The 27238-nt window shown below is 37.1% G+C and overlaps 1 protein-coding gene across 1 annotated transcript in view; it reads left to right on the top strand.

The window, feature by feature from the left end:
- The window catches only part of ACOT12 (acyl-CoA thioesterase 12), a gene marked incomplete at its 5' end in the record, with an annotated part of 59213 nt that overhangs the window by 18708 nt on the left and 13267 nt on the right, over positions 1-27238 (top strand). Inside the window, 8 exons of the mRNA XM_082377415.1 lie at positions 2030-2131; positions 6335-6470; positions 10735-10891; positions 12445-12564; positions 13416-13566; positions 14073-14128; positions 14414-14477; positions 15153-15236. Coding sequence (XP_082233541.1) covers positions 2030-2131; positions 6335-6470; positions 10735-10891; positions 12445-12564; positions 13416-13566; positions 14073-14128; positions 14414-14477; positions 15153-15236 — 870 coding nt within the window. The remainder of the gene's footprint in view (positions 1-2029; positions 2132-6334; positions 6471-10734; positions 10892-12444; positions 12565-13415; positions 13567-14072; positions 14129-14413; positions 14478-15152; positions 15237-27238) is intronic.

The following is a 27238-nucleotide window of genomic DNA, read 5'->3' as shown; positions in this document are numbered from 1 at the left end:
TCAGCCCATACACAGATGAAAGTTCCCTTTCTTTTCTCCTTTCTTCCTATTCCCTGATAGCAGCTAGAATTTCCAGAGGAAGTTTGACTAAAAGCTAAGAAAAGAACCTAGGGAGTTTGAAAGCACAGATTTCTGATCTTAAGAAAAATAAATGCTAGCCCCATCTAGGGCTAATTTAGTCCCTCTACTAAGTTGTGGTCTTCTGTGGCCTCTATGAATGTGTTGTGTATTCACTGAGGTCTGGCTGGAGGGAACACCAGATTCCTAGCACTGTATGAGCTCTTGGAACTGTTTACCTTACAATAACTGTTTCTTCCTCAGAAGCTGTTCTTTTCTGGCTTTGTCAGATTTCACCCTACACATGCTCAGACTGGTATCAACCCAAACACTCAACAGGAACAATATGCAGATACCTGGGAATTCTTTCCTTTTGTAGCTCCCTCCTTTCTGGGACAATCTCAGCTGCCTTGATCTCCTTGATTTTTGGTTCTTCAATTCAGCAAGTTTCCATTTCCCCTCCTTGGTCATAGTCTGGGAATTACCTGCAGGCTGAGAACCCAGGAAATGCAAGTGCTCCCTTCATTTATCTCCCTTTCCTTGGAGATCACAGGTCTGTGTTGCCTGCTGTCCTGTGTGTGAAAATAGTTGCTTCCTATACTTGGTCCAATTTTCCAGTTGTTTTCATAGGATGTAATTCCAATCTGACCCACTCTGTAATGACACAAAGTGAAATTCTCCCTGGCATATGTTTTTGAGACATTTGGCCATCATACATAACTAATTAACTGTTCTAATAGAAGACAATGTTTGGAACTTGTTTTAACTCTCCAGAATTGTTGCTTTGTTTTTACTATTAGTTGTCTATTCTATTTTTCATTTGTCTATTTTTCTGAAAGTAGAAAGCTATGTGGGGTTGAGAGTTGTTGGGGGTTGAAAATGGATGGTTTAAATTTGGTTAATCACCATCTAGTTAACTTACGTTTACCATGCAAATACTAATTTGGTTTCATAAGTTAAGTGAATCGCCGATTGACGATTATTTTTGTGCATGATGTACTTGGCGAAGATGTAGAAATAGATATTATCATTGATAACACAGTGCTGAACTAAGATGCCCGAGGTTGCCCACTATTTCAGGAAGGTAGTATTATTTCTCTGGGCTATGTTCCCGAGTTTACCTACACTTCTGCAGTGTGTGATCATGAGGACCAGAGCTTCAGAGTTCTTCACATGGGGAAATCCAGTCCACTGTGGTGTCACCATAAAATGTCTCAACTACTTTCTTGCTATTCCTGAAAAAGAAAACTCCTGAAAGAGGAAACAAAGCTGCAAATAACATGACTACAAATAACATTCTGTCCATGTCAACTTGGTTATAAAACTCAGACTAAAGATTAAAAAAAAAGTTATGGTGCATCTCTCCGATGGGCTATAAGGAATTCATTAATATCTTGTTTTCAAAACCACATTTAGATTTAAAAAAAACAAAAAAACAAAAAAAAAACCACATTTAGTAATAGTGGGATTAGAAAACGCTTATCATATAAATGCCAAAAAATTTCGTTATAGTATAAAATTGTAAATACAGTATGATAATCTTTTGTGTGTGTGTGTATACACACATACAGACACAACTATATACATATAGATACATTTCATACATATGTATGAAATGATATTAAACTGGAAGAAATTTTATATAAAGGTTAGTAACTATTCATCTGAGTGATGGAATTACTGATAATATTTACTCTTGATTGTCAGATTCCATCTTTATCATTTATCTGTTTTTAATCTTACCAAATCTTCCATGGTAAATATATATTTTTCTATAATCAGAAATAAAATATTTTTCCAATTTTATAGAAAATCATTGAGAGGACAGTATTGGTTAAAAGTAAATTGAAATGCTGGTTTTATTCAAAAAACAAAACAATGGTGAAGTGCATAAATGAATTTTGAATGCTGCAGTCTCATCTGTTGTCTAGACGGCTGAAAAGTTTTGAATTTATTTTTCTTTCCTTTTTAGATCAGCATCAAGGTCACAGTACAGGACATGTTCACTGGCATTGAGAAACTTGTTAGTGTGGCTTTCTCTACATTTGTAGCCAAACCAGTTGGAAAAGAAAAGGTAAATTTCTTTGTGAAGAGTATCTAGCATGTAATTCAGGGACATATCAACAGAAGTATCAGCATCAGAATTATTATGGAATAAGAAACATTTCTTTTTACCGTGAAATATACTTTCCCAAGATTTGTTACTCATCAATACTTATCATAATTATCACCAATATTTATGTGGTAATATCATAGTATTAACTGCCTTAGAGAAAATGAGAGATGTAGCCAGTTTGTGAAAGAGAAAAAAAACATTGTGTTTTAAATGATCTGAAGGTCATGTCAGTTTCCCCACAATATTGCTTGCTGGTTTAGTTCTTTTCTTTTGTGGTTATATAACTCAAAATTGAGTTAAAATATTTTTTTAAAGCAAGAGCATTTTAGCTAGCAGTTGTGTCTTATGGTCCAATCACTTTTTCATACCTAAAGGAATAATGTCAAAGTTGCTGAGTTATTGAAGCTTAAACATAAGCTGCAGGGCATATAGGGTAAAAACACCCTTAAAAGAAATATGTTGGCCTGATGTGGGTGCCCAGTGGGCTTGCCTGGCTTTGGCCCAGAGCAGCGTGTCCCTTGTCTGCTGTGGACTTACTCATAATTTCTTGGCTTTTCTTTTTAGGGTCAGAGTGCCTAGGGGAGGATCCGCATTTAGTCTAAGCATTATTTTTTTTACATTTTATTTATATAGCTAGTTTATACAGCAAGTTCTTATTAGTTATCTATTTTATACATATTAGTGTATATATGTCAATCCCAATCTCCCAATTCATCCTACTGCCACCCCCCCACCCACTCTTTCCCCCCTTGGTGTCCATAAGTTTGTTCTCTATGTCTGTGTCTCTATTTCTGCCTTGCAAACCATCTTATCTGTACAATTTTTCTAGATTCCACATATATGTGTTAATATATGATATTTGTTTTTCTCATTCTGACTTACTTCACTCCGTATGACAGTCTCTAGGTCCATCCGCGTCTCTACAAATGACCCAATTTCATTCCTTTTTATGGCTGAGTAATATTCCATTGTATATACGTACCACATCTTCTTTATCCATTCGTCTGTTGATGGGCATTTAGGTTGCTTCCATGACCTGGCTATTGTAAATAGTGCTGTAATGAACATCAGGGTGCATGTGTCTTTTTGAATTATGGTTTTCTCTGAGTATATGCCCAGTAGTGGGATTGCTGGGTCATATGGTAATTCTATTTTTAGTTTTTTAAGCTCCATACTGTTCTCCATAGTGGCTGTATCAGTTTACATTCCCATCAACAGTGCAAGAGGGTTCCCTTTCCTCCACGCCTTCTGCAGCATTTGTTGTTTGTAGAGTTTCTGATGATACCCATTCTAACTGGTGTGAGGTGATACCTCATTGTAGTTTTGATTTGCAATTCCTCTAAGAATTAGTAATGTTGAGCAGCTTTACATGTGCTTCCTGGCCATCTGTATGTCTTCTTTGGAGAAAAGTCTATTTAGGTGTTCTGCCCATTTTTGGATTGGTCTGTTTGTTTTTTTAATATTGAGCTGCATGAGCTATTTATATATTTTGGAGATTTATCCTTTGTCTGTTGATACGTTTGCAAATATTTTCTCCCATTCTGAGGGTTGTCTTTTTGTCTTGTTTGTAGTTTCCTTTGCTGTGCAAAAGCGTTTAAGTTTCATTAGGTCCCATTTGTTTATTTTTGTTTTTATTTCCATTACTCTAGGAGGTGGGTCAAAAAAGATGTTGCTGTGATTTATGGCAAAGAGTGTTCTTCCTATGTTTTCCTCAAAGAATTTTATAGTGTCCGGTCTTACATTTAGGTCTTTAATCCATTTTGAGTTTATTTTTGAGTATGGTGTTAGGGAGTGTTCTAATTTCATTCTTTTACATGTAGCTGTTCAGTTTTCCAAGCACCACTTATTGAAGAGACTGTTTTTTCTCCACTGTATATCCTTGCTGCCTTTGTCATAGATTAGTTGACAACAGGTGTGTGGGTTTATCTCTGGGATTTCTATCCTGTTCCATTGAACTATATTTCTGTTTTTGTGCCAGTACCATATTGTTTTGATTACTGTAGCTTTGTAGTATAGTCTGAAGTCAGGGAGTCTGATTCATCCAGCTGTGTTTTTCCCCAAAGATTGCTTTGGCTATTCGGGATCTTTTGTGTCTCTATACAAATTTTAAGATTTTTTGTTCTAGTTCTGTAAAAAATGCCATTGGTAATTTGATAGGGATTGCATTGAATCTCTGGATTGCTTTGGGTTGTATAGTCATTTTCACAATATTGATTCTTCCAATCCAAGAACATGGTACATCTCTCCATCTGTTTGTGACATCTTTGATTTCTTTCATCAGTGTCTTATAGTTTTCGGAGTACAGGTCTTTTACCTCCTTAGGTAGGTTTATTCCTAGGTATTTTATTCTTTTTTTTGCGATGGTGAATAGGATTGTTTCCTTAATTTCTCTTTCTGAACTTTCATTGTTAGTGTATAGGAATGCAAGAGATTTCTGTGCATTAATTTTGTATCCTGAAACTTTACCAAAATCATTGATTAGCTCTAGTTGTTTTCTGGTGTCATCTTTAGGATTATCTATGTATAATATCATGTCATCTGCAAACAGTAAAAGTTTTACTTCTTCTTTTCCAATTTGTATTCCTTTCCTTTGTTTTTCCTCTCTGATTACCGTGGCTAGGACTTCCAAAACTATGTTAAATAATAGTGGTGAGAGTGTACATACTTGTCTTGTTCCTGATCTTAGAGGAAATGCTTTCAGTTTTTCACCATTGAGAATGATGTTTGCTGTGGGTTTGTTGTATATGGGCTTTATGTTGAGGTAGGTTCCCTCTATGCCCACTTTGTGGAGAGTTTTTATAATAAAATGGGTGTTGAATTTTGTCAAAAGCTTTTGCTGCATCTATTGAGATTATCATATGGTTTTTATCCTTCAGTTTGTTAATATGGTGTATCACACCGAATGGTTTGTGTATATTGGAGAATCCTTACATTCCTAGGATAAACCCCACTTAATCATGGTGTATAATCTGTTTAATGTGTTGTTGGATTCTGTTTGCTAGTATTTTGTTGAGGATTTTTGCATCTATGTTCATCAGTGATATTGATCTGTAATTTTCTTTTTTTGTGATATCTTTTTCTAGTTTTGGTATCAGGGTGATGGTGGCTTCGTAGAATGAATTTGGGAGTGTTTCTCCCTCTGCAATTTTTTGGAAGAGTTTGAGAAGGATGGGTGTTAGTTCTTCTCTAAATGTTTGATATAATTCACCTGTGAAGCCATCTGGTCCTGGACTTTTGTTTGTTGGAAGATTTTTAATCACAGTTTCAATTTCATTACTTGTGATCAGTCTGTTCATATTTTCTATTTCTTCCTGGTTCAGTCTTGGAAGGTTATACGTTTCTAAGAATTTGTCCATTTCTTCCAGGTTATCCATTTTATTGGCATAGTGTTGCTGGTAGTAGTCTCTTAGGATGCTTTGTATTTCTGCGGTGTCCATTGTAACTTCTCCTTTTTCATTTCTAATTTTATTGATTTGAGTCATCTCCCTCTTTTTCTTGATGAGTCTGGGTAAAGGTTTATCAATTTTTTTAATCTTCTCAAAGAACCAGCTTTTAGTTTTATTGATCTTTGCTATTGTTTTCTTTGTTTCTATTTCATTCTGTTGCATCACATTTCCAGGTTTCTGGAGGTCAGTTAGAGCTTTATTCTGACTTATTGATTTTTTCAGTTTGCTTATTAGACAATGTTTTCACCATGTGTTGAAATTTCCAAGTTGGGAATATCTCTTGGTACATGATAGCTTTCTCTAGAACATCTTTATTCTCTCCCTTTGATACATTAATTTTGCAAAAGGTAGAAAGCATTTCTTGATAAGAATTTAGTGGAGTCAAAGTCCCTCTCCTCACTCATTAATCTGAAGAATTTTTAATTTTGTAGTTCTGTTGAAAATTTTTTAAATCAGGGAAAATTAATATTTGGAAAACTTTTTAAGGTACATATTATATGAACAAATAATTAAGTCTATGTTGATTTTTTTTTAGTTTAAAAAATATTTTAAGAAAAAAATTAAGTCAAAATAAAATGTGTATATAAACACCCATAAATGCTCTATTTACTTTGAGTTAGAAAACAATGTAGCATATCATTTGTTTTTGCAAAATTCATGTTGTGCTTTTATAATTTAACAGGGCAATGAAAGATAAATGTTTTTCTTTCTCTAGATTCATTTAAAACCAGTCACACTTCTAACTGAACAAGATCATGTGGAACATAATCTGGCTTCTGAGAGAAGGAAAGTTCGATTACAACATGAAGATACTTTTAAAAACTTGATGAAGGAAAGTGGCAAGTTTGATGGTCAGTAAATCTACTTACAGGAACTTTAATTATATGACTGTGGCCTAGCATGTGATCTATTCTGGAGAATGTTCCATGTGCACTTGAGAAGAATGTGTATTCTGCTGTTGTGTTGATCCTTTCCAGTAATGAGAAAGAAAACCAGAGATAGAATAACCTCAATTCAGGTCAGAGTTCCTGACCAGAAAATGTGGGATAAATGTAAAATTGTCCAAGCAGAATGACACAATACTTAATGAACATCCAAAGTACAAGAATTGAAATTGACCTCCAGATGAGTATGCCCCTACTTGGAAGCCTGTAGAAAGGGTGACATTTGTTTATTGTACTTAACATGGGTACACAGCCAGAGCTGTGAGCCTAGACTGGTCTCTAAACCTGGAAGAGCCCTATTTCCCCATTGATTGGCAATTACCTCCAAATAGGCATACTTCTGCACCAAGGTCCCCTATACTCAATATATTTCTGTGTAGATGTCATAGCTGATGCTTATACACATATGACCTGCCCTAGTACCCTCCTCTATGTGTCCCAGTGTAGGCCATGTATGTCTTCATAGGAATCAAGTAGCTTTTTCTTTAATTATCCCTCAGAAAAGGAGTTGCCTTATATTTGAGTCTTTACAATGTCTCTCACAGTATAAGGTCCTCTCTTAATTTTTTATTTTATCCTGGTAACACAATATTCAAACAAGTATGCACCTTTCTTTTTTTCATTTAACAATATAGTTTACAGATAATTTATATTAATTTATTTTGAAACAAAAAAGTACCATTTGAGTAAGAGAAATTAACCTTAAAAAATCTCAATCAATACTAGTTTTGGATGTTTATAGAAAATTATCTAACGAAATCAGTACTTAAAAAAGAAGTTGGAAGGGATTTAAGACTTCATATGCTTTTTAAGGATCACTTTAGGAAGCAATCCAATTCTGATTACAGCACTATGGTGGACTTGGAGTCTGAAAAAAACTAAAATTTCTGGATGAAATATTTACAAACACATCTCAGCAGGCAAAAAAATAAGAGAATGCCTTGAAGTCCACAAATGATTAGAAGCACAAATTCAGCAGTGTAAGGAGATACAAGAGTTGGCATTTACTCAGGAGGAACCTGTATGTGCCAGACCTAGAGCTGTGTTTTAATGGGCATGCCAGGGCTAAGGAGACACAGCCAGGTGGAAGGTTGGATCAAGGAACCATACCTGGAGCTGCAACACCCCCGAAATGATACCCTCAGTGGGTCAACTGGAAAAATCCCACCCCTCAGAGAGCTCTGGTAGGGATGCTTTCCACTTAGCCCTAGGTGGAATGGAAAAAAACTGTTTCTCTTTGAGGATTCAATCACAACTACATTCTCAAGCAGATTTGGTGTCAGAATTCACATAATTTGTTTGGCCCAAAACAGACCAAGTGATACTTAGTGTGAAGTGGTACTGTGCTACGTACCCACGGGTGATCTGCAGTCACAAATGCAAATCCTCTGTGAAGAAATGACTTTAAGCCCAGCCCTTAAGAACTGTCACAGATAAAGAGCCAAGGAATGTGAGCTCCTAGTCAAAAATCACAAAAGACAAAAATAAGTCACCTAAATCCAGAAAAGCACCAGACCATAGAATGAGGCCCACAAAGACTACAGATACTGAATTTACCATATAAAGAATTTACAGTAAGAACATTAATATATTTTAAGAGTATCAAAAGTATTATATAGGAACAAGAAAATGACCTAGACTACTTGACAAAGAAGCAAAAGGAATTTCTATAAAAAAGAATATATAATAATTAAAATTTGAAACTTAATGAGTGGGACTTCCCTGGTGGTGCAGTGCTTAAGAATCTGCCTGCCAGTGCAGGGGACATGGGTTCGATCCCTGGTCTGGGAAGTTCCCACATGCCATGGAGCAACTAAGCCTGTGTGCCACAACTACTGAGCCTGCGTTCTAGAGCCTGTGAGCCACAACTACTGAGTCCACATGCCGCAGCTACTGAAGCCCACACACCTAGAGCCCATGTTCCTCAACAAGAGAAGCCACCGCAATGAGAAGCCCGTGCACCACAACGAAGAGTAGCCCCAGCTCGCCACAACTAGAGAAAGCCCGTGCACAGCAATGAAGACCCAATGCAGACAAAAATAAATAAATAAAAATTAAAAAAAAAAACTCAATGAATGAATTAAACAGTATCTAAGACAGTAAACTGGAAAAGTATATCTGAAGAAGCTACCTAGAATGCAGATGGATAGACAAAGAAATGGGAAATATATAAGAGAGATTAGGAGATGTAGAGAATGGAGTAAGAAGTCTAACAAGCATCTAATCAAAGTTCCAGGAAGAGAGGAGAAAAAGAAAGGGAGAGAAGTAACATTTGAAGCAAACAACATTGACATTTCATTAAAGGGTAACATGAAAGTTTCATATACATCTGAAAAGATGTTGGACCTCATTATTAATCAGGGAAATGCAAATTATAACCTCCATGAGACACTATTTCACACCCACGAAATTGGAAAAATTGAAGACTCCACAATACTATTTAAATGAAAATGGGGAGCAGTAGGAACTGTAATAAACAACAGACAGAAGTATAAATCAGTACAATCATTTTGTTACTTAAAAATATTCTGTTGTTAGTAAGGACTGTGAACATGGAATAAATCAGCAAGGTTAAGTTTATTCATCCATTCAATAAATATTGACTGAGCACCCACATTCTGGAATTTTATTAGAATTTAAAAAAATCAGTCCTTGCCCAAAGGAGCTTAGGATATAGGGGGTCAGATAATCAAAGATCACACAAATAAACATAAAATTATAACTGTGAAAGAAAGGTACAAGTGGGAGCTCATAATAGTGGGGTTGCTGTGGTCAGAGAAGGCTTTCCTGAGGAAGTAGTGACTGAGATGGGCCAAGAGAGAATAGGAGGTAAGTGGAAGAAAGTGTGGGTGGCCAGTGGAACTGCCGCTGACAGAGGGAGCACCATGTAGAAATGCCCTGATGTTGAGGGCAACATTTAGTTACAGGAACTGAAAAAGGGCTATTGTGGCTGGAACAAAGGGAGAGAGAGCTTGAGAGAGGAAGGGGTGCTAGGAGCAAATCAGACTAGCTGGGGCTGGAGAGGTAGGCATAGGCCAGCCAGGAAAGGAAGGGCTTGGGGCCATAGGAATGATTTAGGTTCTTCTAATAAGCCAAGGGGAAGTCACTGCATGTTTTTAAGCAGGGGACTGAAATGATCAGTGGAATGAAGGGGAAAAAACATGAAAGAAAAATACCATCAATTAACGAAAAATATAATAATTAGATTCAGGAAATGGAGTTAAATCTCTGTAACCGCTCTTCTCTGCTCACTTATATGTGACTGTGATAAGAAAGGCTCCATTCCCAGTTACCGACAACAGCCAGGCATGTCTGTGCTCTCACACTGAAAGCTCAGCTGTGCCTCTGACGGTACAACCAGGATGGTGCCCTGCTCTGTAATTCTTTCTCCCACCTCCTCAACAATAGCACGTGAGATTTAAGCCTAGCTGGTGATTCCCTTGATGATGCAGGCAATATAACTGAATACGTTTTACTGCTTTGCCGCCAAAGTAAATGATTTCTCCATTGTTGAGAGTCAAAACCAATTGGTCAGTAAACGAAGCAGATATGATTCAAAAGAAGCAGAAAGACACTAAGAAGTACAATGAATTGTGTCTTTTCGTTTGTGACTGCATTCATTACAAAACAGTAACTATGGGAGGCTATATTCCCATTCTGAAGTTTATCATACAGCAAACTATTCCAGATTTTCAGTGTCTGTGGCCCTTTAAAGCTCAAATCGCTTTCTTTTTAATAACTTTATTAACATACCATAAATGGCCCATACTTAAAGTGTACAACTTGATAGGTCTTGAGACATGTATACCCCCATGAAACCATCACCACAATCAAGATAATAACATATCCATCAATCCCCATATTTCTTTCTGCCGTGATCTGCTCTGATCTGCCCCTCTTCCACCTGAAGCAACTCAAATTTAAACTTAAACATTCTTTTAATCAAAATTCTGGTTGACTTGTAAAACAGGTTGGAATACAATCTCTAAAATGCCCTTTCTGATCTGCGGTCTTATTCAATTCACTGTAAATAAAGCCTATTCATTTCTTCAGGAGTTTTAAGTCTTTGGTAATAATTTAATTTTTCTAAAAATCCCATGAGTTGAAGGAAAGGCTGTAGCCTCAGGTTCTGCATTTAACTCCACCATCTTTGTTCACATCCACCTTTCAGATCCCACTTGTGATGAAGAAGAAGGAACGGTTTCCACGAGGGGCACCTCTGTGCAGAGCATTGAACTTGTCCTCCCACCCCATGCAAACCATCATGGAAACACATTTGGTGGCCAGATCATGGCTTGGATGGAGATGGTGGCTACTATTTCTGCAAGGTTCTTGGTTTGGACCTTTGGCTTGTGATCTTGAGACCAGTGGGGAGAGGACAGAAGGGTCTGAGGCTCAGCTATTGGGCAGTCAAGGAAACAAGTAGAGAACAATGTTGCCTTTTATCAAAATGAGAAAATGATAAGTCATTTTCCTGTTTACCTTAGAATTATTCTGTCCTTTTTTTGAAAGTGAATGTTTAAATTCTTGGTTCAAAACTAAAAATGAAATGACAGTTCTTATACTTGATTCTGAATTATGACTGTTGATCTTATGACACTGCAACTCCTTGTCACATTACTTATGACAAAGTAGATGCAGGATAGAAATAGAAGATAGCCTTTACACTTAAAAATGGTCAAGATACAAACTTTTATAAAGGCGGTTTACAATTAGGTCTGATCTCTGAAGGTGCTGGTTAGAATCATCATGGCCAAAGGATTAACTGAAACATAAGATGAGAAAGAGGAAAGAACTTAGAAAAGTACTTTTAAATGCTCCTCAGTTTCAAAAAGGGTTCCTTTATTCTTAATGGAGCCATGTAGGTAATTGAGCAGCTTTAAAGAACACTGTTCTCTGAAAATGCATTTGAACAGGATCTGCCCTTCCAACAATTTTTGTAACCACTGAAAATTGTTAAGGTTTTATTTTCTCCAAATTAAAGGAATTTTATTATTAATATGTCTACAGTTATGACTATAATTAGAAACCTGTGGTTATCCTTCCTATAAATTGTGCACAAATATAAGAGCTTGTTTTTAAAATGACATTGTCACTCTTAATGACAATAAAGCATTTGAACCTGTTCTATTGTAAAGGCTTACAATATAACTAACTGTGGCAGAGTCTGTTCACTTATTGTTGGCACAATGCTTTAGAGTAACTGGATGACTACAGTGGGAATCTAAAATGTAGAAAATTATGGAAGTAACTTTCTGAGATTAAATTTTCTTTATAGATTTCCAAAACTCCGCACACCACAAAAATCGTAAAATGTATTCTTTGTAGCCTTTCAGGCTTTGTGCAGCAATCCAGGTAATTTTTCTTTGGGGGAAAAAAATTAGTCTTTGACATGTGGGTGAACTCAGGTAACAGTGAAGCCAAGGAATGCATGTGAATGGCACCAGCTGACAGTTCTCTTCACTGTGCCCCACTCCAACCTGGGAGTCACAGCTTTCTGCGATTGTAGTCATGAACTGTCAGGAGGAAAAAAAATCCCTCAAGTTAGAACAAACGACAGTGGTTTGTTTTTTGGAGATACTTCCATAGGGCACAAAACAAGAGCAGGACAGTCACCACAAGAGCAGGAGCGCCAGCATCTTGGTAAAGACCCACGGCCTGGGGACGTGTGGCATTTCCTACAATATTTGCAGGTAATGTACAGGGCCACTCTCAACACACACAATCCAGTTATTCATTTCCCTCTGAGCTAAAAGAGATATTCATTTAGAAAGCACCCTGAACACTGGTCTATTGCATCCATTAAGCAAAGCAACAGTTCCTGAAAATATTTTGGAGAATGATCACTTTCTTCTCTCTCTCCTTCCCTTTGTTTCATCAGCCGCCTGTGTCGAGCGCATCCCCTTCTGAAGTCCGTGGACATGTTTAAGTTCCGGGGACCATCTACAGTTGGAGATCGTCTTGTCTTCAATGCCATTGTCAACAATACATTTCAGACCTGGTAAAGCATGTCTGGTGCTCTTAGGCTGCTATAAATGAATTCAAACTTGCACATAAGCAATATTTTTTGTTTTATTTCAATCTGGAGGTAAGTATAGTGACTACTTTAAAGAAATCAAGTTCCTTCTAATTTTTTTAAAACTTCACTTAATCTTCAAAATCCACAGACACACATTTTAACTCTCTGTTCCACTTCAGGCCTCCTTACACTGTTATGATAAGTTGGTTTTTGTCTCATAATAAGTGTGACTGTATGTCCTACTTGATCCAGGATGGTCTTGGTTTGCACCTGTCATAATTATTAATTCTTCCTTTCACTCTCAAAAGAGTCATGTGGTCAACCACTTCATAATGGACCTGTCATTTATCACCATGAAGTCCAAACCACTTCCCAGTTATTTTTATTATTCTTGATACACAAAGAAAAGATTTAATTTAGTATTTTTTTCTTTTTAAATGTAAAAAAGAACATCTGTGTTTCCTATCCAGTTTCAGTGTTCGATGCTTTTAAATTATAGGACTATTGTTTTTAGGAGAGAAAACTTGATTTTGGCACAGTTTAACCACCCCTCCCCCATTACCAAAATATGTTCATGAAGGTATATAAAGTTCCACTGGCCTTTTTACCACTTGAAAGTGGGAAAGTAAAGCAGAAATGCTCCCAGGAGCTTGTACATCAGATCAATCGACCTGATGAAATGGATGTTAACAGTTGCATAGATTAGCAGATGACAATGAAACAACCCAGGGTCCTCATTCTCTTCCTTGCCTGGAGGAGGTGGTGGGGCAGTGGGCAGAGTAGGCCTGGCATGGTCAGGTTCTCTGTCCACTGCCCTTGTCGCCCATCTGCAGTGTCGAAGTGGGAGTGCGCGTGGAGGCCTTTGACTGCCAGGAGTGGTCTGGGGGCCAGGGCCGTCATATCAACAGTGCTTTTCTCATTTATAATGCTGTCAATGATAAGGAAGAACTGATCACATTTCCCAGAATCAAACCGATGTCAAAGGTCAGTTATTAGCACGTGTGGTTCAGTAATCAGACCACTTATTCTGGGGAAGCTGTGGGTACAGAGCTCCACCCAGAATCTTTCCCTGCACTGGCAACAACCTCCATGTCTATTCCCCTTTGGTTTTCTTTCTTTTCTGCATCACAAAGTAAAGCAGTCTTTTTCTTCTTTTTCCAAATCACTCTAGTCATTTATTTAAATGGTGAAGTCTTTGAAGACCTCACATCTACTCAGCCACATGCTGCTGTTGGAAGCATATCGTCTTCCATGTCTCATTTCTGACTCTCTTCTCCCACTTTACACCCAGTTCTCTATGCTGCTCTACGCTCATCGGAATTAAGTCTTTCAGAATAAGCTGCCTTACTGCCAACTCTGACCTGAAGATAGTTCACGTAGAGACTCCTTGTCCCAATTAGCCTTTTCAACTGACTTAGGAGAGAGAAACTTAAGGATTGTAACACTAAAATATTAGAAATTTATTGATTTTACTTTGTTTTTTATTTAAGGATGATTTTAGACGGTATCGTGGAGCTCTTGCACGCAAGAGAATTCGCCTAGGCAGGTAAGGGACTTAGGTGTAAGGATTTTATGGAATCTTCTGTCATCTGACAAATTACATAGCAAAGAGCCCTCTCTGTGTCTCTATTCCCATATAATGCAAAAAGAGAAGGTCTGATGTTTTTTGACTGTGGAGACTACTGTGATGGAAATTGTTCTTTCTGATTGTTCCACCAGTAAAGGCAGCTTTTTAAAACTGCTGATTTCAGTTCAAGAAACTCTCATAGTTATTGCTGTGTGCTAAATACAGGGAAGAAAACTGTTATTTAATATTTTAATTTTTTTCCAGAGAATACATTATTTCCCACAAAGGAGAGGTTCCACTTTGCATACACTGGGATACTGGCAACCAGGTGACAATTTTATGATCTGAAGTTCTTCATGTAAAATCACTTCATTACAAAAATGGAAATCCCCTCATTTAACTGACTCACATTGTACCTACACAGGTTAGATGAAAAGGTGAATTATAGCAACCAGTCATCTCAAAATGAAACAAAACCAAGCTATCAGTAACTAGTTATCAGCCAGCTGCTTCACTGCCTTGTTTGAATTATATGTATAGTTCCTGAGTTACAGACTCTGGATGCTCTGCCATCAAATGCATTCAAGCAACATAGGACATTGAGATCTGGTGTTTCATCATAGCATGTGTTGAATGACATGCCCACTGGCTTGCATTTTTATAACACAATAGCAAAGTATTAGTCATTTTAATGTTTTTGACCATAAAATGTAAAGGGAAATCCAAGTTTACTTATTACCCGTTGATTACAAGTCATACTGAAGGGTGTTCTTGTCTTTGCTTAGGATACTAATTAAAATGATACTAATCTGCTAAGCATATATGACTCACATTACCTGTCTGAATTCTGCATTAAGAGTTTGAGACAGAAATTATGTTCCTGTAACTTAGTTCTAACCTCAACATCATCACTTTGGCTCTAACAGTGCCCACTTTCTAAGCAGAAAATATTTGATCACATATCTGCACTGAACTCAGAGCATTTCAAATATTTGTGTTTTAGGTATCCTTGAGTAATGGCAATGTGGAGGCTCTCAAAAGCCTGGCGGCCAAAAGTGGTTGGGAGATTACCAGTGCTGTGGAAAAGGTAGGAGGCATCCAGGTATACACACAACCCGTTGCCCATCACAAATGAAAGTTGTCATGGTAGTGGTTGTTCTGGTACTTCTGATGCCGCTTTTAAGAAGGAAAAAATGGAGATCAAGATGGCAGAGTACAAGGACACTGAGCTCACCTCCCACTACGAACACATCAAAAATACATCCACATGTAGAGCAATTCACACTGAAAACAAACTGGAGAGTGGCAGAAAGACTCTTATACAACAAACAAGGCTGTAGAGAAAGATCCACATGGAGTCAGGTAGGAGGGGAAGAGAAGCAATCAGGTCAGGACCTGCATCCCTAGGACAGGACACCTCAGCCCTGGTGTCTGATACCGGGAGAAGGAGTCCCCTTAGCTTGTTTAAAAACCAGTGGGACTAACAGGAGGGCTATAAGAAACCTAGACTCTGCTCTTAAAGAGCATACACATGCTTCCTGGCTCCTGGGAACCAGGCAAAGGAAGCAGATTGAAACTTCCCAGGGCTCTGGCTGGTTTCCTGCAACCACCCCAGTGCACACCCTGGCCCATGCCAAGCATCCACTCCAACCCCTCTAGCTCCACTGCAGCTCCCCACTAGGGTGAAGGTTGCCACTGCTGAGGAGGTTGCACAGCTGGCAGAAATGGAGCCAGCTCAGACCAGGCACTGCATCTGAACAGGGTGAGGGTGGCCATTACTAGTGCTCATGAAGGTGGTGTATCACGAGCAGTCTGGAGCTCTGACTGGTGTGCCAAGACTGCCTAGCACGTATCCCAGCCTACACCGGGTACCCACTCTGGGCCTTCTTGCTCCAGCACTTCTCCCCTCTGTGGTGATGGTGCCACTGCTGGAATAGGGGAGAGCGCACACTTAGATGGAACAGAACTAGCTTGGACGCAACTCTCAGGGCTTCTGTGCCAGCACCTTGGGACCCCCTCACTGTCCCCAGTAGGAAAGTAATGGCCACTAAGCATAGGAGAAGCCCTAGCTCACAGCTAGCTCCGGCTTTAGCCCCTCCATATCCAGCCCCCCCCTCCCACCAAGGTGATAGCTGCCAGCACACCCTGGGGGAAGATGTGACTCATGCTCACGTCAGATCCAGCTCTCCCACCAAAGCCACTGGGCAGATATGGACTGCATATGGACGTTCCCACACAAGGATACCCTTCAAGACCAGGATAAGTAACTGTTTCACCTAATTTCATAGAGACAGAGAAAGTTAAGCAAAATGAGAAAACAGAGGAATTTGTTTTAAATGAAAGAACAAAAAAACCTGACAAAACAACTAATGAAACAGAGATAAATAATTTACCAGATAAAGAGCTCAAAGCATTAGTAATAAGAAATGCTAACTGAACTAGGGAAAAGAATAGATGAACACAGTGAGAATTTTAACAAGGAACTAGAAAATATTAAGAAAAGAACAAGTCAGGGATAAATTAGGAGTTAGGGATTAACATATACACACTACTATATATAAAAGAGATAATCAACAAGCACCTACTGTATAGCACAGGGAACTCAGTATTCTGAAATAACCTGTATGGGAAAAGATTCTGAAAAAGAATGGATATATGTATATATATAACTGAATCACTTTACTGTATACCTGTAACTAACACAACATTGTAAATCAACTATACTCCAATTAAAAAAAAAAAAAAGAACCAGTCAGAGCTGAAGAATACAATAACGGAAATGAAAAACACACTAGAAGGATTTAAAAGCAGACTAGGTAATAAAGAACACATAAGTAACATGGAAGATAGAATAATGGAAATCACCCAATCAGAACAGCAAAAAGAAAAATAAATTAAAAAACATAAAACCAGTTTAAGGGACCTCTGGGACAACATCAAGCATACTAACATTCACATTATAGGGGTCCCAGAAGGAGAAGAGAGAAAGTGGTCAAAAATGTATTTGGAAAAGTTATGATTGAAAACTTCCCAAACCTGAAAGAGGAAACAGGTATTCAAGTACAGGAAGCACAGAGAGACCCAAACACGATGAACCCAGAGACCCACATCAAGACATATCATAATTAAAATGGAAAAAGTTAAAGAAAAAGAGAGAATTCTGAAGACAGCAAGAGAAAAAACAGAGACACATACAAGGAAACCCCCCACTCCCCAATAGGCTATCAGCTGATTTTTCTGCAGAAACTTTACAAGCAAGAAGGGAGTGGCATAATATATTTAAAGTGCTGAAAGGGAAAAACCTACAACCTAGGATACTCTACCCAGCAAGATTATCATCTAGAATTGAAGGAAAGATAAAGAGCTTTTCAGACAAGCAAAAAATAAAGGAGTTCATCAGTACTAAACCAACCCTAAAATAAATGTTAAAGAGTCTTCCCTAAGTGGAAAAGAAAAGGCTACAACAAGAAGTAAGAAGTCATAGGAAAGGAAAAACCCCACTAGTAAAGGCTGTGGATCAACCATTTAAATAAGCTAGTATAAATATTAAAAGACAAAAACCATAAATAAAATAAAATATAACTACAATAAACAGTTAAGGGATAAACATCAAAAACATAAAATATGAGGGAGGAGAGGAAAAAATGTAGATCTTTTAGAATGTGTTTGAACTTAAAGGACTACTAGTTTGAAACAAGCAGATAGTTACATGACAACATATATGAACACCATGGTAACCCCAAATCAGAAACTTAAATAGATGCAAAAAAAACAAAAAGAAACAAACTCAAGCATACTACTAAAGAAAATAATCAAACCACAAGGGAAGAAACAAACAAACAAAAAGAAATAAACAGAGAAGAACTACCCAAAAAACTGGAAAACAAGTAATAAGATGGCAATAATATCAATAATTACTTTAAACGTCAATGGGCTAAATGCTCCAATCAAAAGACACAGGGTGGTTGACTGGATAAAAAACAAGACCCTTCTATATGCTGCCTACAAGAGACTGACTTCAGAGCTAAACACACACACAGACCAAAAATGAGGGAATGGAAAAAGATTTTATACAAACAGAAACAGCAAGAAGGCAGGGGTAGCAATAATCATATCAGACAAAATAGACTTTAAAACAAAGTCTATAACAAAAGACAAAGAAGGGCATTATACAATGATAAAGGGGAGGAAGACAAGATAGTGGAGTAGAAGGACTTGAGCTCACCTCCTCTCATGAAAACACCAAAATAACAACTAACTGCTGAACAATCATCGACAAAAAAGACTGGAACCTACCAAAAAAAATATTCTACGTCCAAAGACAAAGTAGCCACAATGAGACGGTAGTAGGGTTGCATTTGCAATACAGTCAAATTCCATGCTCACCAGGTAGGCAACCCACAAACTGGAAAATAATTATATCGCAGAGGTTCTGCCACAGGAGTGAGAGTTCTGAGCCCCATGTCAGGCTCCCCAGTCTGGGGGTCTGGCATCGGGAGGAGGAGCCCCCAGAGCATTTCGCTTTGAAGGCCAGAGGGCTTGACCTCAAGAACGCCACAGGACTGGGGGAAACAGAAACTCCACTCTTGAAGGGCACACACTAGGTCTCATGTGCACCGGGACATAGGGAAAAAGCAGTGACTTCATAGGAGCCTGGGCCAGACCTACCTGCTGGACTTCGAGGGACTCCTGGGGAGGCAGGAGGTGGCTGTGGCTTACTGTGGGGACAAAGACACTGGTGGCAGAGGTACCAGGAAATATTCATAGGAGTGAGTTCTCCTGGAGGACTACATTTTGACACCAAGACCTAGCCCCACCCAACAGCCTGTAGGCTGCCAAGTCTTCCTGAGCCCACAGCCACCTCTAAACACACCCCTTGACATGGCCCTGCCCACCAGAGGGACAAGACCCAGCTCCACCCACCACTGGGCAGGAACCAGTCCCTCCCACCAGAAAGCCTGCACAAACCTCTTAGACCAACCTCACCCACCAGGGGGAAGAAACCAGAAGCAAGAGGAGCTACAATCCTGAACCTGCGGAACAGAGACTGCAAACACAGAAAGTTAAACAAAATGAGATGGCAGAGGAATATGTTCCAGACAAAGGAACAAGATAAAAACTCCAGAAGAACAATTAAGTGAACTGGAGATAGGCAATCCACCTGAAAAAGAATTCAAAGTAATGGTAGTAAAGATGATCCATGATCTCAGAAAAAGAATGGAGGCATAGACTGAGAAGATATAAGAAATGTTTAACAAAGAGCTAGAAGACATAAAGAACAAACAGACTTGAACAATACAATAACTGAAATGAAAAATACACTAGAAGTAATCAATAGCAGAATAAATAAGGCAGAAGAATGGATAAGTGAGCTGGAAGATAGAATGGTAGAAATCACTGCTGTGAATAAAGAATAAAAAATGAAAAGAAAGGAGGACAGTCTAATAGACTTCTGGGACAACGTTAAATGCACCAACATTCGCATTATAGGGGTCCCAGAAGCAGAAGAGAGAGAGAAAGGGCCTAAGGAAATATTTGAAGAGATAATAGCTGAAAACTTCTCTAACAAGGGGAAGGAAACAGTCACCCAAGTCCAGGAAGCACAGAGAGTCCCATACAGGATAAACCCAAGGAGGAACATGCTGAGACACATTAATCAAATTGACAAAAACTAAAGGCAAAGAGAAAATATCAAAAGCAACAAATAACATACAAGACAATCCCCATAAGGTTATCAGCTATTTTTCAGCAGAAAGTCTGCAGGCCAGAAGGGAGTGGCACGATATATTTAAAGTGATGAAAGGGAAAAACCTACAACCAAGAATACTCTACCCTGCAAGGCTCTCCTTCAGATTCGACAGAGAAATCAAAAGCTTTACAGACAAGCAAAAGGTAAGAGAATTCAGCACCACCAAACCAGCTGCACAACAAAAGCTAAAGGAACTTCTCTAGACAGAAAAGAAAAGGCCACACCTAGAAAATTACAAATGGGAAAGCTCACCAGTAAAGGCAAACATACAGTAAAGGTAGGAAATCATCCACACACGCATATGATATCAAAACTAGCAATCATGAGAAGAGGACAGTACAAATGCAGGATACTGGAAATGCATTTGAAATTAAGAGACTATGAACTTAAAACAATCTTGTATATATATATAGACTGCTATATCAAAACCTCACAGTAACTGCAAACCAAAAATCTACAACAGATATACACACAAAAAAGAAAAAAGAATCCAAACACAACACTGAAGATAAGTCCTCAAATCACCAGAGAAGAAAACAAAAGAGGAAAGGAAGAAAAAAGACCTACAAAAACAAATCCAAAACAAGTAACAAAATGGCAATAAGAACATACATATTGGTAATTACCATAAATGTAAATGGATTAAATGCTCAAACCAAAAGACACAGACTGGCTGAATGCATACAAAAACAACACTGGTAATATATGCTGTCTATAAGAGACCCACTTCAGATCTAGGGACACATACAGAATGAAAGTGAGGGGATGGAAAAAGGTATTCCATGCAAATGGAAATCAAAAGAAAGCTGGAATAGCAATACTCATATCAGACAAAATAGACTTTAAAATAAAGACTGTTACAAGACACAAAGAAGAACACTACATAATGATCAAGGGATCGATCCAAGAAGAAGATATAACAATTGTAAATATACATGCACCCAACATAGGAGCACCTCAACATGGCAAATGCTAACAGCCATAAAAGGAGAAATTGACAGTAACACAATAATGGTGAGGGAGTTTAACACCCCCCTTTCATCAATGGACAGATCATCCAGACAAAAAAATCAATAAGGAAATACAGGCTTAAATGACACATTAGACCAGATGAACTTAACAGATATTTATAGAGCATTCTTTCCACAAAAAAAGAAAATGACAGGCCAATATCGCTGATGAACACAGACGCAAAAATTCTCAATAAAACACTAGCAAACCAAATCCAACAATACATTAAAAGGATCATACACCATGATAAAGTGGGATTTATCCCAGGGATGCAAGGATTTTTCAATATCCGCAAATCAATCAGTGTGATACACCACATCAACAAATTGAAGAATAAAAACCATATGATCATATCAATAGATGCAGAAAAAGCTTTTGACAAAATTCAACACACATTTACGATAAAAACTCTCCAGAAAGTGGGCATAGAGGGAACCTACCTCAACATATTAAAGGCCATATATGACAAACCTACAGCTAACATCATACTCAACAGTGAAAAGCTGAAAGCATTTCCTCTCAAGACAAGGATGTCCACTCGTGCCACTTTTATTCAACATAGTTTTCGAAGTCCTAGCCATGGCAATCAGAGAAGAAAAAGAAATAAAAGGAATCCAAATTGGAAAAGAAGAAATATAACTGTCACTCTTTGCAGAAGACATGATACTATACATAGAAAATCCTAAAGACGCTACCAGAAAACTACTAGAGCTCATCAATGAATTTGGTAAAGTTGCAGGATAAAAAATTAATACACAGAAATCTGTTGCATTTCTCTACACGAACAACAAAAGATCAGAAAGATAAATTAAGGAAATAATCCCATTTATTATCACATCAAAAGGAATAAAATGCCTAGGAATAAACCTAGCTAAGGAGGCAAAAGACCTGTACTCTGAAATCTATAATATACTGATGAAAGAAATTGAAGATGACACAAACAGATAGAAAGATATACCATGTTCTTGGATTGGAAGAATCAATATTGTCCAATGACTATACTACCCAAGGCAGCCTACAGATTCAATGCAATCCCTATCAAATTACCAATGGCATTTTTTATGGAACTAGAACAAAAAAATCTTAAAATTTGTATGGAAACACAAAGACCCTGAATAGCCAAAGCAACCTTGAGAAAGAAAAATGGACCTGGAGGAATCAGGCTCCCGGACTTCAGACTATACTATAAAGTTACAGTAATCAAAACAGTAAGATACCGGCACAAAAACAGAAATATAGATCATTGGAACAGGATACAAAGCCCAGAAATAAACCCACGCGCCTATGGTCAATTAATCTATGACAAAGGAGGCAAGAATATATTGGGTTGGCCAAAAAGTTCGTTTGGGTTTTTCTGTAAGATGTTACAGAAAAACCCAAACGAACTTTTTGGCTAATCCAATACAATGGAGAAGGGACAGTCTCTTCAACAACTGTTCCTGGGAAACTGGACAGCTACATGTAAAAGAATGAAATTAGAACATTCTCTAACACCATGCACAAAAATAAACTCAAATGGATTAAAGACCTAAATGTAAGACCGGATACTATAAAACTCTTAGAGGAAAACATAGGCAGAACACTCTTTGACATAAATCGCAGCAATATCTTTTTAGATCTACCTCCTAGAGTAATGAAAAGAAAAAGAAAAAGAAAAAGAAAAAGAAAAAAATGGGACCTAATTAAACTTAAAAGCTTTTGCACAGCAAAGGAAACCATAAACAAAATGAAAAGAAAATATACAGAATGAGAGAAAACATTTGCAAATGATGAGACCGACAAGGAATTAATCTACAAAATATACAAACAGCTCATGCAGTTCAATATCAAAAAAAAAACAAACAACCCAATCAAAAAATGGGCAGAAGACCTAAACAGACATTTCTCTAGGAAAGACATACAAATGGCCAAAAATAACATGAAAAGATTCTCAACATTGCTAATTATTAGAGAAATGCAAATCAAAAAAACAATGAGGTATCACCTCACACCAGTTAGAATGTCCATCATCAAAAAGTCTACAAACAATAAATGCTGGAGAGGGTGTGGACAAAAGGGAACCCTGCTACACTGTTGGTGGGAATGTAAACTGGTACAGCCACTATGGAGAACAGTATAGAGGTTCCTTAAAAAACTAAAAATAGAGCTACCATGTGACCCAGCAATCCCTCTCCTGGGCAGGTATCTGGCAAAAACCATACTTCAAAAAGATACATGCACCCCAACGTTTGCTGCAGCACTATTTACAGTAGCCAAGACATGGAAGCAACCTAAATGTCCATCAACAGAGGAATGGATAAAGAAGATGTGGTACATATATACAATGGAATATTACTCAGCTGTAAAAAAGAACGAAATAATGCCATTTGCAGCAACATGGATGGACCTAGATATTGTCATACTGAGTGAAGTAAGTCAGAAAAAGAAAGACAAATACCATATGATATCACTTATATATATAAAAAAATGATACAAATGAACTTATTTACAAACAGATACAGACTCAGAGACTTAGAAAACAAACTTATGGTTACCAGGGGATAAGCGGGGGAGGGATAAATTGGGAGATTGGGATTGACATATACACACTACTATATATAAAATAGATAGCTAATAAGGACCTACTGTATAGCATAGGGAACTCTACTCAGGACTCCATAATAACCTATATGGGAAACGAATCTGAAAAAGAATAGATATATGTGTGTATATATATATATATATATATATATATATATATACATATATATATATATATGTATAACTGTATCACTTTGCTGTAAAGCTGAAACTAACACAACATTGTAAATCAACTATACTCCAATATAAAATAAAAATTTTTTAAGTGATAAAAGGATAAATACAAGAGGATATTACACACATTAACATGTGCACCCAATACTGAAGCACCTAAATATATAAAGCAAATACTAACAGACATAAAAGGAGAAATAGACATTAAAACAATAATAGAAGGGGACTTTAACACCACACTTACATCAATGGACAGAACATCCAGAGAGAAAATCAATAAGGGAATGGTGCTCTTAAACGATACAATAGACCACTTGGACTTAATAGAAATCTAGAGGACACTCCACCCCAAAACAGCAAAATACACATTCTTTTCAAGTGCACATGGAACATTCTTCAGGATAGATCACATGCTAGGCCACAAAACAAGTCTCAACAAATTTAAAAGGCTAAAAATCATATCAAGCATTTTTTTCAGACCACGACACCATGAAACTAGAAATCAATTACAGGAAGAGAAAAGGGAAAAACACAGACACGTGGAGACTAAACAACATGTTACTAACAAACCAAGGGTCAATGAAGAAATCCAAGAGGAAATCAGAAAATACCTCAAGACAAATGAAAATGTAAACACAACCTTCCAAAATCTGTGGGATGCAGCGAAAGCAGTTCTACAAGAGTAGTTCATAGTGATACAAGCTTACCTCAAGAAAAATCTCAAATAAACAACCTATCCTACCATCTGAAGGATTTAGAAAAAGAAGAACAAAGCTTTAAGTCAGCAGAAAGAAGGAAATAAAAAAGAAGGAAAATAAATAAATAATAATAAAGAAAATAAAATACAGAGTAAAAAAACAATAGAAAATATCAATGAAACCAAGAGCTGGTTTTTTGAAAAGATAAACAAAATTGATAAGCCTTTAGCCAGGCTCATCAAGAAAAAAAGAGGGAGGACTCAAATAAACAAAATAAGAAATTAAAGAGAAGAAGGGACTTCCCTGGTGGAGCAGTGGATAAGACTCTGTGCTCCCAATGCAGGGGGCCCAGGTTCGATCCCTGGTCTGGGAACTAGATCCCCCATGCATGCCGCAACTAAGAGTTTGCATGCCACAACAAAGGAGCCCACGTGCCACAACTAAGACCAGGTGCAACCAAATAAATAAATAAATATTTTTAAAAACAAGAAATTAAAGAGGAGAAATTACAACAGATATCACAGAGACAAAAAAAATCATAAGAAAATACCATGGACAGTTATATGCCAACAAATTGGACAGCCTAGAAGAAATGCATAAATTTCTAGAAACACACAATCATCCAAGACTGAATCAGGAAGAAATAGACATTCTGAACAAACAGTGAAATTGAATTAGTAGTCAAAAAAATTCCAGCAAACAAAAGTCCAGGACTGGACTGCTTCACAGGGGAATTCTACAAAACATATAATGAAGAGATAATACCTAGCATTCTCAAACTTTCCAAAAAATTGAAGAGGAGGGAACACTCCCAAATTCATTCTATGAGGCCACCATTACCCTGATACCAAAACCAGAGAAAGACACTACAAAAAAGAAAATTACAGGCCAATATTTCTGATCAATATAGGTGCAAAAATCCTCAACAAAATATTAGCAAGCTGAATCCAACAATATATAAAAAGGCTCATACACCACGATCAAGTGGGATTTATTCCAGGGATGCAAGAATGGTTTAGTATTTGCAAATCAGTCAATGTGATATACCACATTAACAAAAGGAAGGATAAAAATTATATGATTATCTCAATAAATGCAGAAAAAGCATTTGACAAAATTCAACATCCATTCATGATAATAACTCTCATCCAAATTGGCATAGAGGGAACATATCTCAATATAGTAAAGACCATATATGATAAAATCACAGCTAATATCATACTCAATAATGAAAAGCTGAATGCTTTTCCTCTAAAATCAGGAATAAGATACCCTTTCTATTTAACATAGTATTGGAAGTTCTAGCCACAGAAATCAGACAAGAAAAAGAAATAAAAGACATCCAAATTGGAGGGGAAGAAGTAAAAGTGTCACTATTTTCAGACAACATGATACTATATAAAGAAAACCCTAATAAAGTCTCCAACAGAAAAACTATTAGAACTAATAAATGAATTCAGGAAAAGTTGCAGGATACAAGACTAATATACAGAAATCTGTTGCTTTTCTGTACATTAATAATGAACTATCAGAAAGAAAAAACAAGAAAACAATCCATTAAAGTCACATAAACAAGAATAAAATACCTAGGAATAAACTTAACCAAGCAGGTGAAAAATACATTCTCTGAAAACTATAAACCACTGATGAAGGAAATTGAAAATGACAGAAAGAAATGGAAAGATATTCCATGTTCATGGATTGGAAGAATTAACATTGTTAAAATGACCATACTACCAAAGCAATCTATAGATTTAATACAAACTCTACCAAAATACTCATGACATTTTTCACAGAACTAGAACAAACAATCCTAAAATGTATATGGAACCACAAAAGACCCCAAATAGCCAAATCAATCTTGAGAAAAAAAGAGCAAAGCTGGAGGTATCACACGCCCTGGCTTCAGAGTATATTACAAAGCTACAGTAATAAAAACAGTATGGTACTGGCAAAAAAACAGACACATACAACAATGAGACAAAATAGAGAGCCCCCAAATAAACCCACGTACTTATGGTCAATTAATTTATGACAAGAAGGCAAGAATACACAATTGGGAAAGTCTCTTCAATAAGTGATGCTGGGAAAACTGGGCAGCTACATGTAAAAGAATGAGATTAGAACATTTTCTCACACCATATACAAAAATAAACTCAAAATAGATTAAAGACTAAAGACTGGAAACCATAAAAATCTCTGTTTCTTCTAGCAGAAAACAGAGATGAAAAACTCTTTGACATAAATCATAGCAATATTTTTTTGGATCTGTCTCCTAAGGCAAAGGAAACAGAAGCAAAAAGAAAAAAAAGAAAAAAAAATCCAAATGGGACCTAACTAAATTTAAAAGCTTTTGCACATCAAGGAAAACCATCAACAAAATGAAGAAACAACCTGCTGAATGGAAGAAAATATTTGCAAATGACATGACCAATAAGGGGTCATATAAACAGCTCATACAACTCATGCATATAAACAGCTCATGCAACTCAATATCAAAAAAAAAACAACCCGATTAAAAAATGGGCAGAAGACCTGAATAGATATTTTTCCAAAGACATACAGATGGCTAACAGGCACATGAAAAGATGCTCAACAGTCCTAATCATCAGAGAAACATAAGTCAAAACCACAATGAGTTATCACCTTACACCTGTCAGAATGGCTATCATCAAAAAGACCACAAATAACAAATATTGGTGAAGAAGTGGAGAAAAGGGAACCCTAGTACACTGTTTGTGGGAATGTAGACTGGTACAGCCACTTGGAAAACAGTATGGAGGTACCTCAAAAAACTAAAAATAGAACAACCATATGATCCAGCAATTCTACTACTGGGTATATATCTAATGTATAAATATAGATATGTACATATAT

The sequence above is a fragment of the Balaenoptera borealis genome (genome assembly GCF_965194805.1).
Source record: "Balaenoptera borealis genome assembly, chromosome: 2".
NCBI lineage: Eukaryota > Metazoa > Chordata > Mammalia > Artiodactyla > Balaenopteridae > Balaenoptera > Balaenoptera borealis.
This window is presented reverse-complemented; position numbering and strand designations above follow the sequence as displayed.